We start from the raw sequence: 18843 nt of genomic DNA, 5'->3' as shown, positions 1-18843 counted from the left end.
GCTGAGCAAAAAAAAAAAATCTCTGCATCTTTGTCAAGAGTCTAGTATCCAGGGTATTTAGGGAATTGACAGAAATGTAGAGGCAGCAACCCTTCCCCAGTTAGTGATCAAGGATGAAAACAGTTGGGACATCAGTTCACACCTTTCTAAATGACAAAGATGATATTTTTTTGGTTTGGATCTGGAGTTTTATTGGTGTGGAAACCTCCTCTCTTGATAGATTGGCAAATTAGCCTTCAATTATAGGTAGTTGTCTGGAGCACTAAAAAGTTGAGTGACTTACCCATGGTTGCATGGCAAAGATGATGAAAAGAAAATGGAAAGTATTGGAGTGGCATTGAGAAGACAGGCATACAAATGCACCTTTGGTTGAGCTCAAAATTATTGTAACCATTCTGGGAAACAACAATATGTGCAAAAAGTCACTGAACTTGGCATAAATCCTTTCAGAACCTTTGACCTTGCAACTCATTTTTGGGACTTAAGACCTCAAAAAGGTCAGCAACAAAAAGGGCCCATCTGGACCAAAATATTCACAGTGTGAATGGGTAATTGAATGAATGAAAAGGCATTTATTAAGGGCTTACTATGTTCAAAGCACTAGGAATTTTTAAAAAATGGAAAAACGAGGCAATCCCTATGAGGGAGGTGTATCCAGGAAGAGTCAGCTACAAGACACATGAATTGGCCCTTTTGGGGGTAGCAAACTCCTGAAAGCAAAGTGGGATCTAATCAAATAGATCGTGGCATATTAACATAACTCTTTTGTACCATAAGAAATGAAGATTATGGGGGGTTTAGGAAAACATAGGCCTTCCAGTATGAGCAAATGTAGAAGGGAGTCAGCAGAGCTGGAATGAGAATAGACATAGTGACCACTACAGGTGGTCATTGCAGTTAATAGGAATGCTTGTTGTGAGTCCTGGAGAGCTGATGTTAGAATGTGCTGTTGTCCTGGGGACAGGGGCAAAGAACTATGAATGTGGAGTGTGATGTCAGTTCTGATCTCTGATCTGCTAGTTTTCCTTAAGTATTTTTTTCTTTTTACAAAAGAGGATTCAGAAAACGAGGTGAGGAGGAGTGAGTGGAAAGGACAAGGATGTGACAACAAAAGACAACAATGAAATTGGATTTCTGGAAATGAACCCAGTGTTCCAGCTCTGGACGAGACACTTATCCCACAAAGCCCAATCACAGGGCTTTCCTCTTTTTAATATAGCCTAAGGCTTGCAACTTATTTTTTTTTTTGGAAGAGGCCTACTGCTATATTATATAGTTGACTCTTATTGAGACAGCTATCTACTAAATTCCTGCATCTCATTCCCAAGGATTGTTGTTGAGCTCTAATAGAAGACTTCCTAAGAAATATCAACTTCTAGGGCAACCAGGTGGCTCAGTGGATAGAGAGCCAGGCCTGGATATAGGAGGCCCTGGATTCAAATCTGGGCTCAGATACTTCTTAGCTGTGTGACCCTGGGCAAGTCACTTACCCTCCATTGTCTAGGCCTTACCATTCTTCTGTCTTGGAAGCAATACACAGTATTAATTCTAAGACAAGGTATGGCTTTAAAAATATATTTTTTTGCCTTCTTAGATTTAAGCCAGCTAGTGTTCTAGCCTTTCATGGTTTTTTTGGGATCCTGGCTCAGTCATCTAATTTGTGAGTTTTCTCTCCTAGCTTGGCATCCGCGGAATCAATAAGCATGGGACGTACTGACTTTGTCTTTTATCGAAGTGTTAAATAGTTCAAGATCAAGCATAGATCCCTGAGGCACTCTATTGTAGACCTTCTAAATGTACTTCTTCCCATTAATTCCTGTACTTTGGGTCCAGCCATTTAACTAGTTCAGAATCTACTTAATTGGGCTGTCATTTAGCTTACAACTTTCCTTTTCCACAAGAATAGCATGAGACTATGTGTCAGATGCTTTGTTAAAATATAGGGAAATGATATTTATATCCTTCCCTTGATGGATGGATCAATGCTGAATGAGAAAGCATTCATGACATTCTCATTTTCCTCCCTAAACCCTCACCTTCCATCTTAGAATCAATACTGTGTATTGGTTCCAAGGCAGAAGAGCAGTAAAGGTTAGGTAATGAGAATTAAGTGACTTGCCCAGGGTCACACAGCTGGGAAGGGTCTGAGGCCAGATTTGAACCCAGGACCTCCCATCTCTAAGCCTGGTTCTCCATCCACTGAGCTACCCAGCTGCTGCCTCATTAGATTCTTATGGGGAGCCAAAGATGGCTCACCCTCAGGGAGTAGAACTCTGTTAGGGGTGACACCACACATAGTGGAGAGGGGGGCAGGAGTGGGGGAAGCGAGAAAGTTCAGGGATACTAGTGGATTGATGGAACAATGGATTGATTGCCACATCCTTTCCGCAGCTAGGGATGGAGAGAATCCAGAGCATATCCTGGAGGATGGTGGGAAAACAACTGGGGCACTCTTGGTCTGGGGAGGTTTTCCTCTGCCTACCCTCAGGGACTCTGGCCAGGCCACAGGTGGAGATGGATAGCCAGGAGCTCGCATGAAGCCGTGCGCTGGGTTGGGGGGGGCAGGGCAGGAGCCCGGCCTGAAAAACGTCTGGAGAGCTGCGGCCACTACCGGCGAGGAACTGTAGAAACTGGCGGCGTGGCCTGTTCCTGACAGAGCCACGCTGGCCCGGGCCTCGTTCGAGGGTGCTCACGACTGACTCTCCATGACCCCATTTGGAGTTCTTGGCAGAGATACTGGAGGGCTTGTCATTTCCTCCTCCGGGAGGCCAGCAGCGCGAAGTGACTTGGCCAGGGTCACACGGCAGAAAGGATTTGAGGCTGTATTTCAACTCAGATCTGGCTCTCTCTCCCTTCCCCACTTGGCTGCTTAGAGCTGGCACATTCAGCTCTCCTCCTGTTAGAGCAAGTCGGGACATCTGCTCTTCCCCAGGCCTGTGGCACTTGGGATGCATGATCGCGTTCAAAGATCGTTGGCACGCGCCGGGCCGTCCCGTCAACTCTGGTTCCGATTCCTTTGGGTCTGGTCACTTGAACGCCTCACACCGGCAAGGGGGGCCGGGGGCTGTCTTAGTGTTTCCCTATTTATCTCGATGCCAACCCCTCTTAGCCCAGAATAAGGGCGGCCAAGTATCAATCCGCTGATCCTCGGGCCTTTGCTAGGTGCCAGGCTGGGCCCGAGGGCCAGGGGGGCAAAGAAATGTCAGAGCAGGCCCTGCCCTCCGGGGGTTCGCACTCTAAGGGGGGCCCACTCGGCACACCTTCCAGTACAAGGAAAGTAGCCTCGGAGGAGAGCGCGTGTTGAGATCAGTCTGGAAGAAAACCTGCCCTTCTTTTTTCCCCTTAGGTTTATTTAATTTATTAATTAATTAAGACTATGGTTCCATGATTCCTGTTCTTTCCCTCCCCTCCCCCTCCCATAGCCAACGAGCCCTTCCCTGGTTTTACAAGCGTTATTGATCAAGACCTGCTTCCATCGTATTCGTCTTTGCAGTAGTGATGCGTCCCCCATCTTGTCCCCAGAAACCTGGGGTTCTGAGGCCAGAGTGCGCCGAGGCTGGGCGGCAGGAGGTGGCCCTGACGGGATAGTCATAGAAGGCTGCAAAGAGGGGAGGAGCCGGGCTGCGAAGCTCCTTCGCCGTGTCCGTCCCAAGCGGCTTTCCTCCGCCCGCGTGGATCCCCGTCTTCCGGCAGGGCGGCCCACGCCGACCCCCTCGTGCCGCTGCCCCCCGCCAGCACGTGCTGACATCTGGGGGAGCCCCCGAGGGCCCTTGTGTCTGCCATCCGCCCCCTCCTCAGCCAAACGACTAGGCCGGCCCCCGGGGGGGATCGTGAGCCCCCCCCCCCCATGGCTTCTCCAGGGAAGCTCTGGCCTTCGGGCCTTGTCCAGCCAGAGGACCGTCGGGTGCGGCCTCCCTCCCCGCTCCCGGACACGGCGTCTCCCCGTGTGACCGTGGGCGCCCCGAGAGCTTGCCCGGGCCTGGGAGGTGTCCCTGGGGGCACCCTGCTGGCGTTGCCCAGGCTGGGGGCCGGAGTTTTGACCCTGCCTCTGCCTTCTGTCTTTCAGGCCACCACTTCGACCAACTGGATCCTGGAGTCACAGAATATAAACGAACTCAAGTCTGAGATTAATTCCTTAAAAGGCCTCCTCCTGAACCGGTACGGAGGGAGCGGGCTTGGGCCTGGTTGCAGCCCGAGATGGGGAGGGTCCCCTGCCCTGTCCCTGGGGCTCCTTCCCCGGGGAGCCAGCTGGGTCCTCAGCGCCCCTCCTTCTGGTATCCCCCAAACCTGGGAGCCCCTTCCGGAGCCCTCCATGTAGAAGAGGCGGCGACACTTCTGCAAATGGCGGGTTTGTCCCATGAACGAGAGGAAAACGACCAGGAGGATCTGCCTCCCCGCTTTGATCACGAGACCTCCGCGGGCACCCCCGGGGGGAGGGGGCAGGAGCCTGCCGAGGCCGGGGGTCTCTGGGAGAGCCCTCCGAGTGGGGTGGGCCGACGGGGAGCCCTCACGTCCCTTTGTTGTGCCGCTGCCCAGGAGGCCCCCAGAGCCCGGCCGTGCCCTGAATTTCCCACAGGCCTTCCCTGGCAACGGCCTTCTGGGGAGGGGAGGGCGCCGGCGGGAAGAGAAAGCCATTGTTTTTAGGCAGCCGGCGAATGAGTGCTTTTGGAAAGATAAAAAAAGGCCGAGAGCAGGCGCCTGGGGAGCACTGCGCCGCGCCGGGCCAGGGGGAGCCCTTTGGTGGGGTTTGGGTCAGTTTTGTGTTTTTCTTCTGACTTTTTCACTCTCACAGCATTCAGATCCTTAGCTCCGGCCGCCCAGAAGCCCGAGCTGGACAGCCGAGGCCTCTGGGCCCCCTCGGCCCCCCCAGCTTCTGGGCCCCCCTCGGCCCCCCCAGCTGCCGGGCCCCCCTCGGCCCCCCTAGCTTCCGGGCCCCCCTTAGCCCCCCCAGCTTCCGGGCCCCCTTCTTCGGATCACGTAGGAGGGGCCACACGTCAGGGCCTTTAGCTGGATTTCCCTTGGATTCTGGGGGGCTCTGGAAGCCCCCCTAACCCGGAGCTCCCCACTTCTCTCTGTCCCCCAGGAGGCAGTTCCCGCCGTCCCCGTCCGCCCCCAAGATCCCCTCCTGGCAGATCTCGGTGAAGTCGTCGTCTCCCTCCAACCCCACCGTGGCCAACCACAACAGCAGCAGTGACATCTCGCCCGTCAGCAACGAGTCGGCCTCGTCGTCGCCCGTGAAGGAGAACCACAGCCCGGAGGGGGCCAAAGGCAGCTACCACCTGCTGGGCCCCGAGGAGGAGGCCGAGGCGGTCATCGACGTCAAGGGCCAGGTGCGCATGGAGGTGCAGGGCGAGGAGGAGAAGCGGGAGGACAAGGACGACGACGAGGACGACGACGACGACGAGGAGGACGACGGCAGCCGCGTGGACGAGGACTGTCTGGCCGTCCAGACCGAGGACCGGAGAGGGGGCGACGGGCAGATCAACGAGCAGGTGGAGAAGCTGCGGAGACCCGAGGGGGCCAGCAACGAGAACGAGATCGACTAGGCCGTCCCGGGGCCCTCGCCAGCCCGGGCCTCCTGCCCTGGCAGCCCCGCTCCACCTCATTCTTCCGCCTGCCCGGCCTTGGAGCTGGGCTGGGCACGGCCCCGGGACGTCGGGCCTTTAACACTGCGCACGCGACGCCTCCTCAGCCCTGCCCCGGGGAGACGGAGCTGCTGCTGGAGCGGCCCCCCCCAGCCCCCACGTCCTCGTGACCTCCGGGGAGGCCCCCTCCGCCCCTCGGGCTGTCCTCCCGGCCTCTCCCCGCGCTCGGGGCGGCCCCATCATGTTCTGAGCCGGCCCGAAGGGGACGCAGGCGCCGCGGCCGAGCCCTTTCCGCCATCGGAGTCTCTGCCCTCCCCGAGAAAGCGAGCCTGCCGTGTGATCATGTATAGATTCAGACTATAAGAGACGACTGTACATAATTGTAATAAATAGGAGTTACCACTATTTAACCCCGCCTCCGCTTTCCTTGTCTCCGAGCCGCGGGGGGGGTCGCGGGGGGCGGGCGGCATGGCGGGGATCACTTTTGGGGGCTGCCTGGCCGCAGGCTCGGCCCAAAGATGAACCCACCGCTTTCAGAAGCAGAAGAGGCGCCCCGAGACCCCCCCACGCTCAGTCGTGCTTTTAGAAGGCACCAAGCTGGAACTTGAACCCGGGCCCTCGGTCTCCGGCCCGCTGTTCCTGCCCCGGCGCTGGCCCGCCTGAGCTGCTTCCTGAAAACAGGGATTTCCTGGAGGTCCAGGAACCGGGGGCTGGGGGCGGGGGGCGCCTGTTACTGTATATAGACCTGCAGGACGGAGGCTCTCTCCTTCCTTAAATGGATGAATGTTCTCTTCCCTCCCCTCCCCTTGCTGCTGCTGCTGCTGCTGCTCCCTGTCATGTCCACAGTCAGAAAGGGGGAGCCCCCACCCCCGGCCGCACCGGGCAGCGCACCCAAAAGCCAAGTCGGCGCAGCCAAGGCCTCTGCAGTGCGTTGGCTCTTCTCTGGCACCTCATTCATCCCGTTTTAAAAACAACTTTTCTTTGCAAAAAGAGCGTCCTGGCTTTCCCCCTCCTGAACCCGCCTCCCGTGGCCTGGCCAAGAAAGGAGGCCGGACAGTGGCTGGGGAGAGGCGAGCTCGGGGGCTCCGGATCGCCCCAGCCTCCCCCCCCTTCTTCCTTCGCCCCTGGATTTCCCGCCTCCTCAGGCCTCTCTCACGTGGCCTCGAGGCGGAGGAGGCTGGCTCTAAGGGTCCGGCTGGGCATCCTCAGCTCGCTGACCAGAGAGAGGCCGGGGGAGGCCAGGCGGCCGCTGCCCTGAACGAGCTCCAGAAAGGAAAGGCGGAACCTGGGATGGCCGGGGTCGCTGTGGGGGAGGCGCAGCGCTGCTGGGGGCTCCCTTCGGGGCACCCTTATGGGGGATGGAGCACGGGGGGCCTCGCTCTGGACGTTTGCCACGCGGCCTCATGCCATTCATCCCTGGAGGACGGAAGGTGTCCCAACAGAGTGGCAGCCAGCGGGAGCGGCTTCCCCTTCAGGGATGCTGGCCGGATCGGCTCCATTTCACAGAGGACGGAGGCTCTGGGAAAAGGCTGGTCACGGGGGACTCAGCCTGGGTGTGGCTCTTTCCATGATCCCACGTTCCTCTGCCCTGCCCTCCCCTGGCTCCCTTGTACCACTGAGGTTGCTGGCACCCGAGTTCAAATCTGGTCTCAGGCCCTCAAGCTGGGGGGCCGGGGAAAGTCACGTAGCCCTGTTTGCCTCGGCTTCCTCGTCCACAAGAGCACCTGGAGAAGGAGGCGGCGCACAAAGCCCAGCCCCTGCCAGGAAAGCCCTGGAGAAGTCAGAGTTGGGCACGACCTTCCCCCTCCGCGGCCGCTGTGCCCGGCTGCCGCGTCTGCACCTTCCTTCCATTGACCGGCTTCCCCATTGCAGCGTGAACATCTCTGCAGGAAGTCAGGAGCTCCAGACTGTCCTTTGGTGCCAGCACCTGGCCGGCACCCTCTTAAGGAAGTGCTCGTGGGTGGATGGAGGAACCTTTTCTGCACCGCAGTTACGTCTTTGCAGTGGACTCTCGCGGCGCCTGGCTCTGCCTTCGGGCACCAAATCAAATAGCCGTCGTGGCCCCCCCCATGGCCCCCGAAGCCTTCTCTTCCCTGGCCCAGCCCCCCCCTTCAGCCCTCCAGCTGCTCCTCCTTTACCTCAAAGGGGGCTGCGAGAACGGGCGCATTTCTGCAGCTGAGACGCGCCCGGGGCCGAGACAGGCCTGGCCCGGATAATGGCAGCCGTCGCTCCGACCACAGCCTGTGGGAGGGAGAGGGGGGGCCTCGGACTGTGGGCTTCCCGGAGGGCTTCGGCCCTCCCATCCCAGGCACGACAGCGGCAGGGACAGACGGACCTATGGCCAGGACGGCAGCGGCGGATTCCGTGAGTTCTGCCAGGATGAAGGGAGAGACCCAGGAGGGGTGCCAGCGCGAGGAGGGAGAGAGGATAAGGGGGGCTCCTCAGGACGAGGCCTCATCAGCCGGGGGTCCTACCACCATTTTTTCCCTTTTCAAGGTTCCTGAGTCTCTGAGAGTTGGGGGCACCTTTAGGGTGGCAGGGTAGGAAGGGCGCCCCTGGGACCCTCCAATAGAAAGATCCCGGGGCAGCGGGTCAAGGTCCAACTGGATGCCCCTCCTGGAGACCCCAGAACCTGTTGGAACAGCCCCAGCCCCCCCCCGGGCGATTGGGCCATCCCTTCCTGGTCCTCTCTTGGTCCATTTCCTCGGGGCTCCCACCTGTCCCCCCGCCGTGCATTGGCAGAAGGAGGCCTCTGCAGGTCTCGGGAAGGTCTGAGGACGGCACGTCCGTCGTAGGAGCAGCACCCAAGGCCCAGAGGCAGACCCGGGGTTGAGGCCGGGCTCCCAGCGCAGGCTTCCACGTGGCCTGCTATTGTGGCCGTGGCCGGGGGGACTCCCTTCTCTGAGCCGTCACTTCCGGGACAGAAATCGTTTGCAGGAATCAACATCCGGATCGTTCGGGCCCAGACGGACAAACCGCGCGGCTCCCCCCCCCCCCAGGGTCTCGACGTTCCCTTTGTCTTCTTTTTGTCAAACCTGACTTTGTCGCAGAGTCTCTGCTGTGTATCGTTTTGGGGGGAAGCGCGGTCGGGGCGAGGCCAGGGGCCGCCCCGCGGGGAAGGGTCCGAGGCCCGCCTTGACTTGGGAAGTGTCTTAGAGGGCGCCCAAGCTGGCAGGACAGGAGCGGGGGAAAGCGGCCCCCCCATCTCTGCCCCTCGGCGTGGAGCCCCACTGGCAGACCCGCACAGGGTGTGAGGGATGGAGGGGCCGGAAGCGCTTGGGCCGGCCTAAGGGAGACGAGGAGGCTCCGAGCTCGGGCCTGCGTTCCGGGAGCTGGGCAGGGGCCGAGGAGAGACCGGAACAAGCGGAGGTCTGGGGGCAGCAGCAGGTGACGAGTGTCTGGCCGGGCGGCCAGTGTGGGAGGCGTCTCGCTCCGAAGCCGCGCTTGCCTTGGGCCGGTCTCGAGGGCCTGGCCAGGCTGCCTTTGACCCTGCTGTATGGCATGGCAGGAGCGGTGCTTCAAGCTCCCGGCCTCAGTTTCCCCACCTGCAAAGGGAGTCACCGTTACTGATCTCCCGGGGGGGCCCTCGCCCTGCCTGCTTCCTCCCAGATGCACCTCCAGGACAATGACAAGTGCCTTTAGAACCGGCTCCCCCAGACCCACCCCGAGGGCTCCGGAGGGGCAGTGGCTGAGGGAGAGACATCGGGGGGCAGCTGGGTGGCTCAGTGGATAGAGCCAGGCCTAGAGACGGGAGGTCCTGGGTGCAAATGTGAGCTCAGACGCTTCCCAGCCGTGTGACCCTGGGCAAGTCACTTGACCCCCATTGCCTCGCCCTTACTCTAAGACGGAAGGTGAGGGGTTAAAGAAAAGAAATCAAGGGGGTGTCTGGTGGAGGGGGAGAGAGACAGACAGACAGATGGAGAGAGGAGGGAAAGGGAGAGGCAGGGAGGGAGGCAGGCATGAATTCAGGGAAGAAAACCCATCCCCAAAACAGCACGAACACTACCTAATAAAGGCAGCAGCTGGACAGAGGGGGGAAAACCGCCCTTTGGAAAAAAAAGGCCTTTCATTAGAAAAATAATACATTTCATCCAAATAAGGTAAAAATATTTGGAATGGGGCAGAAGTGAGCAGCAGGAAGCGGCTGTCTGGCTCTCTTTGGAAGGGGGAGATTATTAAACTCAATTACAATTTCTGTTGGCCGATTGGCGCTCAGGGGAGAAATGGCCCGGGGGCTTGGCCCAGGCGCCCTCCCTTCAGGGTCTCTCCCAGCCCGCAGCACCTTCCCTCTCCTCCTCCTCTGGGTGGATGCTGGCTCCGCTTTGGATGGGGAGGGAGAGAAATCCCTCTGAGGTGGGGGTTGGGCGCCGGGCCTGGGGGCCTCCCTCCCTGCGTTCCTTCTTGTGGCTGCCCGACCCTCTGTTGCTCCGGCTACTGAACTCAGGATTCCCCCGAGACGCTCAGAAATAGGGTCGTTGAACCCAAAGTTTCTTTTCCAATCCTGGTATTCAGGCCTCGCCGTCTCTGGGATTTCCTTGCAAAGATTCCGCGGTGGTTTGCCATTCCTTCTCTAGTGGATTATATGGGCAAATGGAGGTGAAATGACTCGTCCAAGGCCCATGTCTCTGGGACCTGAATTTGAACTCGTGTCTTCCCGATGCCCGGTCCAATGCTCGGTCCAGCTAGATGCCCGCTTGCCCAGGGTCCAATTGTAATGGTTACCATTTGCTTTCTTTTCCCCTCCTCCTTTATCTTGTATTAAATGCTGTCCAAGCGCCTCCTCCCATCACCGTCCTGGTAGAACATGAGCTTCCTGAAGGCAACCACTGTATGTCTGGTACCTAGAACAGAGCGTGCCTGGCACGTAATGAATGAACGAACGAATGAATGAATGAATGAATGAATGAATGAATGAATGAATGAATGAGTGAATGAATGAATGAATGAATGAATGAATGAACGAATGAACGAGTGAATGAATGAATGAGTGAATGAATGAATGAATGAATGAATGAATGAATGAATGAGTGAGTGAATGAATGAATGAATGAATGAGTGAATGAATGAATGAATGAATGAATGAATGAATGAGTGAATGAGTGAATGAATGAATGAACGAATGAACGAGTGAATGAATGAATGAATGAATGAATGAATGAATGAATGAACGAACGAAGGAAAAACCGTGCTGGGGCGATGACAGTCTGTCAATGAGGACAAGATTCAGAGAAAGGGGGCGGGAGGTCCCTTTGGAGGTGGGGACTGCGGAAGGGCCTCCCTTAGAGGGGGACTTTGGAGGCGAGTCTTGGTGGGAAGGAGGAAAAGCCAAGAAGCCTGCATGGAGAGGAGGCTCGAAGGGTAGGACCAGTGACCAGAGTGTGAAGAGAATAAACATCCATCCATGGAGGGGTCTCGACTTGCCAGAAGCTGCCGTCCCCAAGCCGCACACCCAATTTCCCAGCCGGGAGCCTGGGCTGCCAGTTCGAGAACATCCCTTCGGCTGGTCGGCGCTTTGCTGGAGATTCGGGGTCCAGAGTTGGGGGGGGGTGGGAAGAAGGGGCTGGCTGGGTTTTTTAGTGGAAGCTGTTTTAAGTAGTTCTCCATCATGAACTGAGCCAATCAGCGTTCTATGGGCTTTGACCAGATAGTTGTTCTCTTCCTTCTTGCTATTTCTGGTGTCTCCCTGAGGCCAGCGTCCTTTGTGGCTACGGTGGAAAGAGGATTTGGAGCTGGGGGTCCTGAATTCAAATCCTGACTCCACTGCTTTATAGCTATTGGACCATGGGCAAAGTCACTGAATCCTTAGGGCCTTGGTTTTTTTTTTTCTCCAGGATGATTTTTTCCAGCTCAACTTTTCTTTCATTTAAAAAAAAAATAAAAAATCTTTTTCTTTTAAAATTTTAAATAAAAAATTTTAATTCCCAATTGCACATAATAACAATTTTCAACATATGTTTTCTGAACTTAAAAGATCCAAATGGTCTCCATCCCTCCTTTCCCTCTTCTCTTCTGGAGATGGTAGGCAATTTGATCCAGGTTAAAAATGTATTCTCATGCAAAATTGACTTCTATTTTTTCATTAAAAATTTTTTTTTGAAAATTTTGTGTTCAATTTAGAATATTTTTCCTTAGCTACAAGAATCGTGTTCTTTCCCTCCCTCCCCTCCCCTCCCCCTCTCCCATAGCCCCACTGGGTTATATATGTGTCCTTGATCAAACTCTATTTCCATATCTTGATGTTTGCACTGGGCTGATCCGTTAGGTTGACTTCCATTTTGGCCATTGTTGTAAGAGAATACTTAGATTAACACCCAAACCTCCAAATAAAAACATTTACATAAACTAAAGTGGAAACCCCTCTGCATTCGGGCTTCTCAGGAGCTGGAGAGCCCGCTTTGTCCCTCAGAACTGTGCCGGATCGAGCGTCTGGCCCAGGGACCATGCTGCACACAGTGCTTCCGGTTCTGCTTATTTCGCTTTGCATCCGTTCACGCAGACCTTTCCAGCTTTTCCTGGAATCCTTCCGCTCCTCATTTCCTTGTCGAATTGTTTTTATTTCCACATTGTTCATTTTTGTAAGAGAATCTACATAGAAAACCCAAACCCAGATCAACTAAAGCAAAAAAATGGCATGCCGGCCTCGATCTGCATCCTGGTCCCCAGGGCTCTTTCTCTGGGGGCGGAGAGCCTTCCTTGTCCCTCCGCGGGGCATCGCTGAGAGGAGCCATGTCTTTCCCAGAGGATCATCCCACAGTGTTGCGGTAGCTGAGCACCGAGTTCTCCCGGTTCTGCTTGTCCTGCTCTTCTCTCCTCCTCCGTTCCACTTTTCGAGCCTATAAATTTGTGATGTCCTCCGGGATTCCAGCCTGGGCAAATCACTTCTCCCTGGACGTCCGGAGGATGACCTCAAAGCTCCAAAGAGATGGTCTTGGGAATCTGATGTAGGGAAGAAGCTCCTTGGATAAGTCACTGACAGCCTCCGAGCCTCCATTTCGACACGGAGAAGGTGGTTTTAAATGAATGGCCTGGGCAAAAAAAAAATTGGAAACGAGGGGGAATGGCCAAACACATCGTGGTCTGTGATGGTGATGGAATACTATCGTGCTCTGAGGAATGAAGGAGAAGAAAACTCTCCCTCTCCAGAGAAAGAACCGTGGGAGCGGAAATCCAGAAGAAAACACAGGAGTCATCCCTCGTTTATTTGGGTGTCTGTCTCCGGGGTTGGGTTTTAGTTTTATTTATTTGTTTGTTTTTAACCCTCACCTTCCGTCTTGGAGTCAGTACTGTGTATTGGTTCCAAGGCAGAAGAGTGCTAAGGGCTGGGCAATGGGGGTCAAGTGACTTGCCCAGGGTCACACAGCTGGGAAGTGTCTGAGGCCACATTTGGACCCAGGACCACCCCTCTGGAGGCCTGGCTCTCCATTCCCTGAGCCACCCCGCTGCCCCCCTCTTTGAATGAATGAATGAATGCTCTGGTGGCCTTTGGGCACTGCTGGGTGCTGGGGTGCACTCAGTGGGGCTGGAGCAGCAGCCTTTGGCGGGAGCCCCCCACTGAAGCTCTTTGACTGGCCCGTCGGCCTCGTCTTTAAGAGTTTACTTGAATCCTTCGCGTTTCTTCATCTGTTTGTTTAAAACAGTCTCTGCCAAGAGAACGGGAGGAGAAGAAAGCCGCGTGTGGACGGAGCCGGGCCAGGGCAGGAGGGAAGAAGGCCGCCCTCGCCGCCTCCTCCTTGTGCTCCGGCTCTGTGGCCCGGCCTCTCCCCCTCCCCCCAACCCCCACGGAGGGGAGGCCAAGCCGGAGCGTGGCTGCCTTCCAGGGTGCTGTTTATACGTGATCAGGCGCTGGAGGCTCACATGCCGGCACACGCGCTCTCACACTCGCACCCGGGCATCCTGGCAGGCACTCGGTCACCCGCCAATGCTCCGGCCGTCCTGTGTGTGTGTGGGGGGGGGTGGCGGCATCTGGCTTTTCCTGCCCCCCCAGCACCCTCGCACACACTGGGGGCCGGGGGGCTCACCCCCTGCCTCTGCTGGACCTCCCGGGCCAGGGAAGGAGTCTGTCTGCTCCACCCAAAGCCCAGTCCAAAAAAAAGGGTACTTGTTTGCTCACATTTTTTCAAATTTATATGAAACTCGTTTAAAAGCACCTCCAGGCTCGGGACTCGGCTTGGATCCGCCACAAACCCTCCGAATGGACTTCAATGGAGCTCTTGGAAGCCGCGTTCCTGGGGAAAGGCTGGAGGAGGTTTTATGGTCCTTTTAAAAGATCCCTTTGAAGCCCTGAGTGGCGGGGCACCCCCTGGCCCCCGGGGAGCCCCCCAGGTCTCCGCTTTGCAGAGAAGGTGGGGAGCTTCCAGGCAGAGCCAGCCGGTCCTCGGAAGTCCGGCCTGGTGTCCCTGCTTCCATCTTGGACGCTTCCACGAGCCTCCGTTTCTTTATTTGTCAAAGGAGGGATTTGGGCCAGATGCGGGTTCTTAGCTTTTCCTGGCCGCTTTATTTCAGCATCTCTCCATGGCTCCTCAGGTTCAGAGCCCCAAGATCTTCCAGGGAGCCCCGTCCAGCCCTGAAACGCCCTGGGAAATGGGGAGAAAAACTGAGAGAACACCCACTCTGGGCCAGTCAGAAATACTCATTTAATCCTCTGGAAGGCAGGCAGGGTGATTCTCCCCATTTCATATTTGGGGAAACTGAGGCAGGCAGTGAGTAAGCGACTTCCATTTTAGAAACATTATCTTAGGAAAAAAAGATACCTTATTTGACCCTTACCACCGCTCTGGAAGGTAGGTCCTATTAGTCCCCCATTTTATATTTGGAGAAACTAAGGCAGGCAGAAGTTAGACCACTTAAGCTATGAAAATATCTTATGAAAGAAAGAAAGAATGAATGAAATCTCATAGTTGACCCTCACAACAGCTCTAGGAGGCAAGTACTATTGTTACCCCTATTTTACATTTGGGTAAACTGAGGCAGACAGCAGAAAAGCCACTTAAGCTTTAGAAATATTATCGGGGCGGGGAGAAATCTTATTTGACCCTCACAATAGCTCTAGGAGGTACTAGAATTACCTCCATTTTATGTTTGGGGAAACTGAGGCAGACAGAAACCGGTAAGCCACTTAGGCTTTACAAATATGCTAGGGGGTGGAAAAGAAATCTCAACAACAGCTCTGGGAAGTAGGTACTGAGGCAGGCAGCAGTTAGGTGACTTGCCCATAGCAAGGCTGGATTTGAACTCGTGTCTTGGGCTCTCTAGGCCCAGCACTCTTTCCCTTGTGCCACTTTCTTGTCCCCGGAGGGCACCCATTCATCCCAAGGATCTAGTGGAAAGAGACCCAGATTCCCAGGCAGAGGACCTGTTTTCCAACCCTGGCCCTGACTGGGGCCTCAGTTTCCTCCCCTGTAGAATAAGAGGGCCCTGACTAGCTGTCCTCTAAGCGGGGTCTGGGGCCTTCCTTGTTTGGCAGGTGGGGGAGGGGGAGAGCACACACTGGGGGCTGCGGGGGGGGGGGGGGGGAGGGTCGGGCTCGAGGTCCTGCTGGCCGGCTGGGCTTGCTCCGCAGGCCTCGGGTGGGGGGTGGTTTTCGCTCTTTCCGAGAAGTTACAAAACTCTGGAATTAGCCGCGGTTGGGCCGGAGGAGGCTCTTCGCCTCCACATCTAAGGAAGCCCCCAATGAGAACACGTTTTACCGCATCTCCCAGCAGCCAAAGGGAGCCGCACTGTCACCGCTCCGCACCCCCCGCTGACGATGAGGGACGAACCTCAGGCGACGCCGGGCTTCCGGGGCCAAAAGCTGCTGTGGGCTGGCAGCGACCCCTTGTGCCCCCTCGCGAGGGCAAGGCAAACCCCTGGTTCATGGCCGGGGCACCCCCATTGGGCGGCGTGCTTACGATAAGGTCTCCCCGGAGGCCACTTCGCCTCCCATCGCCCCCTCACCAAGCTGGTGGCCCTTCCAGGGAGCCAGCCACACCCATGCAACCGATGAACAAACAAACATTTATTAAGCACCTGCTGTGTACCAGGCACCTGGCTGAGGATACAGAAGAGACAAAAGACCATCCATGCCCTCGAGGAGCTCCCCATGCAATGGGAGAGGCCAGGAATGGAGGGAGAGGAGAGGAGAGATGGGAAATGAGAGGAGAGATGGGAAATAACAGAGACATGGGGACAGAGAGAGAGAGGAGAGATGGGAAATAACAGAGACATGGGGACAGAGAGAGAGAGGAGAGATGGGAAATGAGAGGAGAGATGGGAAATAACTCAAGAGACAGAGAGGAGAGATGGGAAATAACTGAGACAGACAGAGAGAGGAGAGATGGGAAATAACAGAGACATGGGAACAGAGAGAGAGAGAGGAGAGATGGGAAATAACAGAGACATGGGGACAGACAGAGAGAGGAGAGATGGGAAATGAGAGGAGAGATGGGAAATAACTCAAGAGACAGAGAGGAGAGATGGGAAATAACTGAGACAGACAGAGAGAGGAGAGATGGGAAATAACAGAGACATGGGGACAGAGAGAGAGAGAGGAGAGATGGGAAATAACTCAAGAGACGGAGAGGAGAGATGGGAAATAAGAGACGGAGAGGAGAGATGGGAAATAACTCAAGAGACGGAGAGGAGAGATGGGAAATAACTCAAGAGACGGAGAGGAGAGATGGGAAATAAGAGACGGAGAGGAGAGATGGGAAATAACTCAAGAGACGGAGAGGAGAGATGGGAAATAACTCAAGAGACAGAATAGAGAGATGGGAAATAACTCAAGAGACGGAGAGGAGAGATGGGAAATAACTCAAGAGACAGAATGGAGAGATGGGAAATAACTCAAGAGACGGAGAGGAGAGATGGGAAATAACTCAAGAGACGGAGAGGAGAGATGGGAAATAACTCAAGAGACGGAGAGGAGAGATGGGAAATAACTCAAGAGACGGAGAGGAGAGATGGGAAATAACTCAAGAGAAGGAGAGGAGAGATGGGAAATAACTCAAGAGACAGAATGGAGAGATGGGGAATAACTCAAGAGACAGAATGGAGAGATGGGAAATAACTCAAGAGACAGAATGGAGAGATGGGAAATAACTCAAGAGACAGCAACAGAGAGGAGAGATGGGGAATAACTCAAGAGACAGAATGGAGAGATGGGAAATAACTCAAGAGACAGAATGGAGAGATGGGAAATAACTCAAGAGACAGAATGGAGAGATGGGAAATAACTCAAGAGACAGCGACAGAGAGGAGAGATGGGGAATAACAGAGACATGGGGACAGAGAGAGAGAGGAGAGATGGGAAATGAGAGGAGAGATGGGAAATAACAGAGACATGGGGACAGAGAGAGAGAGAGGAGAGATGGGAAATAACTCAAGAGATGGAATGGAGAGATGGGAAATAACTCAAGAGACGGAGAGGAGAGATGGGAAATAACTCAGAGACAGAAGGGAGAGATGGGAAATAACTGAGACAGACAGAGAGAGGAGAGATGGGAAATGACTCAGAGACAGAAGGGAGAGATGGGAAATAACTCAGAGACAGACAGAGAGAGGAGAGATGGGAAATGACTCAGAGACAGAGAGAGAGGAGAGTTGGGGAATAATCGGGGAGAGAAGACTCTAGAGTTCAGGGGTTCTGGAAGGCTGCCTGGAACGGGATGGAGGAGGCCCAGAACTGGGCAAACCTTCCCCGCCATCTTGTCCAGGACCTGAAAGAGCTCGCCCGGGACCGGGGCTGCCCTCTCCTCCGCCTTCGGTGCCTTGGACCCAGAGCAGCCGGTCCTCCGGGCTTCGAAGTCCCACCTCCATCCCCTAGAAAGGCATGTGGGAGAGCTTGCAGGAGTAGGACGCCCCTCTGGGGGCTCCTTTCCCCCATGGGAAGCTTCGTCTTGGTTCAATGGTGGCCCGACCCCAGGGACCCCGCCCCCTCCCAGAACCCCCCCTACTCCCCCCGCCCTCCTCTCCCATCTCTCCACCCCCCAAAAATAGCCCTAATGGTTTTAATTTGTTGAACTTGTATTTTCTCTCGTAAATTAGTCACTGTTTTATTGAACAGAATCAAGATCTCCACAAACAGACGAGTTCCAACCTGACCAACGTGTTCACGGGCTGGGAAGTGCGCGTGCTTGTCAGACCCGCGTGTGGCCAGAGAGCATGCGCGGGGCTGTACTGGGATGGCTGGGAGCTGGAGCCAAGTGTTCGGGGCTCGGGAGGGGCAGCGCAGACCGGACATTTTCTGAGGGGAAGACGCCGCGGTGGCGGCGGGGAACATGCATTTTTAAACCACCTACTATGCGCTGGAGGCTGTGCGTTGCTTTAAATGTTACTCCTGCTGAAAGAATGTTCGTAATCAATAGGAACATCCCTTTTGACCATCAATCATCGGACGCTGCCACGGTCCTGGCGAGAATCCTTGGAAAGCGTCAGCCCGACACCTCATAGAGTCGGAGGCTCTGGGTGCAAATGCCATCTGCGCTCTTTTCTTTCTCGATGGGACCTTGGACAAGCCACTTAATTCAGCGGGCCTCCGTCTCCTCCTCGGTGGGGGGTGGGGGGAGGAGGTAGGACCAGATGGCTTCTGGGGTCCCGGCAAGTTTTACATCTATTAATCCTAGAACTCTTCCGGAAAGCCACCCGGACCCAAAGCCATCTTTCGTCCAAGGCTCATGGCCGAGGCTAGACAGGAGATGGAAATCACCAACAGGAGGAAACCCCACGTCCAGGGAAACATGGCCGAAGCAAAAGGATTTGGAGTGGGAGGGCTGGGGTTCAAATCCCTGCCCTGCTCCCCCTGTCCCTGGGCCTCAGTTTCTTTCTCTGTAAAATGAGGAGGTTGAGGGAGCAGCTAAGGAGGTTCAGTGGATGGAGAGCCAGGCAGGCTCAAATCTGTCCCCACGCACTTCCTGGCGTCTGGGCAAGTCCCTTCACCCCCATTGCCTAGCCCAGACCGCCCTTCTGCCTTGGAGCCAACACACGGGGTTGGTTCTAAGATGGAAAGTGAGGGTTTAAGAAGAAAGGAGGAGGTTGGGGAGCCTAGAATGGCCCCTTGGGGTCCTTCTGAGGTCTTGAAGCCGGCCAGAGCTCTGGGCACTCTCCATCCTCCTTGCAGGCTCCCCCGTGACCCCCTCCAGGGCTCGGGGGACGCCAATGGCTCCGGGCTGGCTCCAGGGGGCTCAGCGGCCAGTTATACAACCCGGTGTTCCAGCCAGGAGTTCAGTCAACATCCGGATCCGGGTATATGCCGTTCCCGCCCATGGGCAGGTCTCTGCAGGAA

General features: G+C 55.6%; 1 protein-coding gene across 2 annotated transcripts in view; it reads left to right on the top strand.

Moving 5' to 3' along the window:
- PEX14 (peroxisomal biogenesis factor 14) overlaps window positions 1-5995 on the top strand; it is a 152781-nt gene extending 146786 nt beyond the window's left edge. For both annotated transcript variants that reach the window (XM_056795781.1, XM_056795782.1), the window contains exons 8-9: window positions 4067-4158; window positions 5084-5995. In XM_056795781.1, the coding sequence (XP_056651759.1) occupies window positions 4067-4158; window positions 5084-5546 (555 nt within the window). In that variant the 3' untranslated portion in view covers window positions 5547-5995. The remainder of the gene's footprint in view (window positions 1-4066; window positions 4159-5083) is intronic.
- The last annotated feature ends 12848 nt before the right edge of the window (window positions 5996-18843 follow it).

Source organism: Monodelphis domestica, chromosome 4 (assembly GCF_027887165.1).
Source record: "Monodelphis domestica isolate mMonDom1 chromosome 4, mMonDom1.pri, whole genome shotgun sequence".
Taxonomy (NCBI): domain Eukaryota; kingdom Metazoa; phylum Chordata; class Mammalia; order Didelphimorphia; family Didelphidae; genus Monodelphis; species Monodelphis domestica.
The sequence above is the reverse complement of the archived record's forward strand: the minus strand, read 5'-3'. Positions and strand labels throughout refer to the sequence as shown.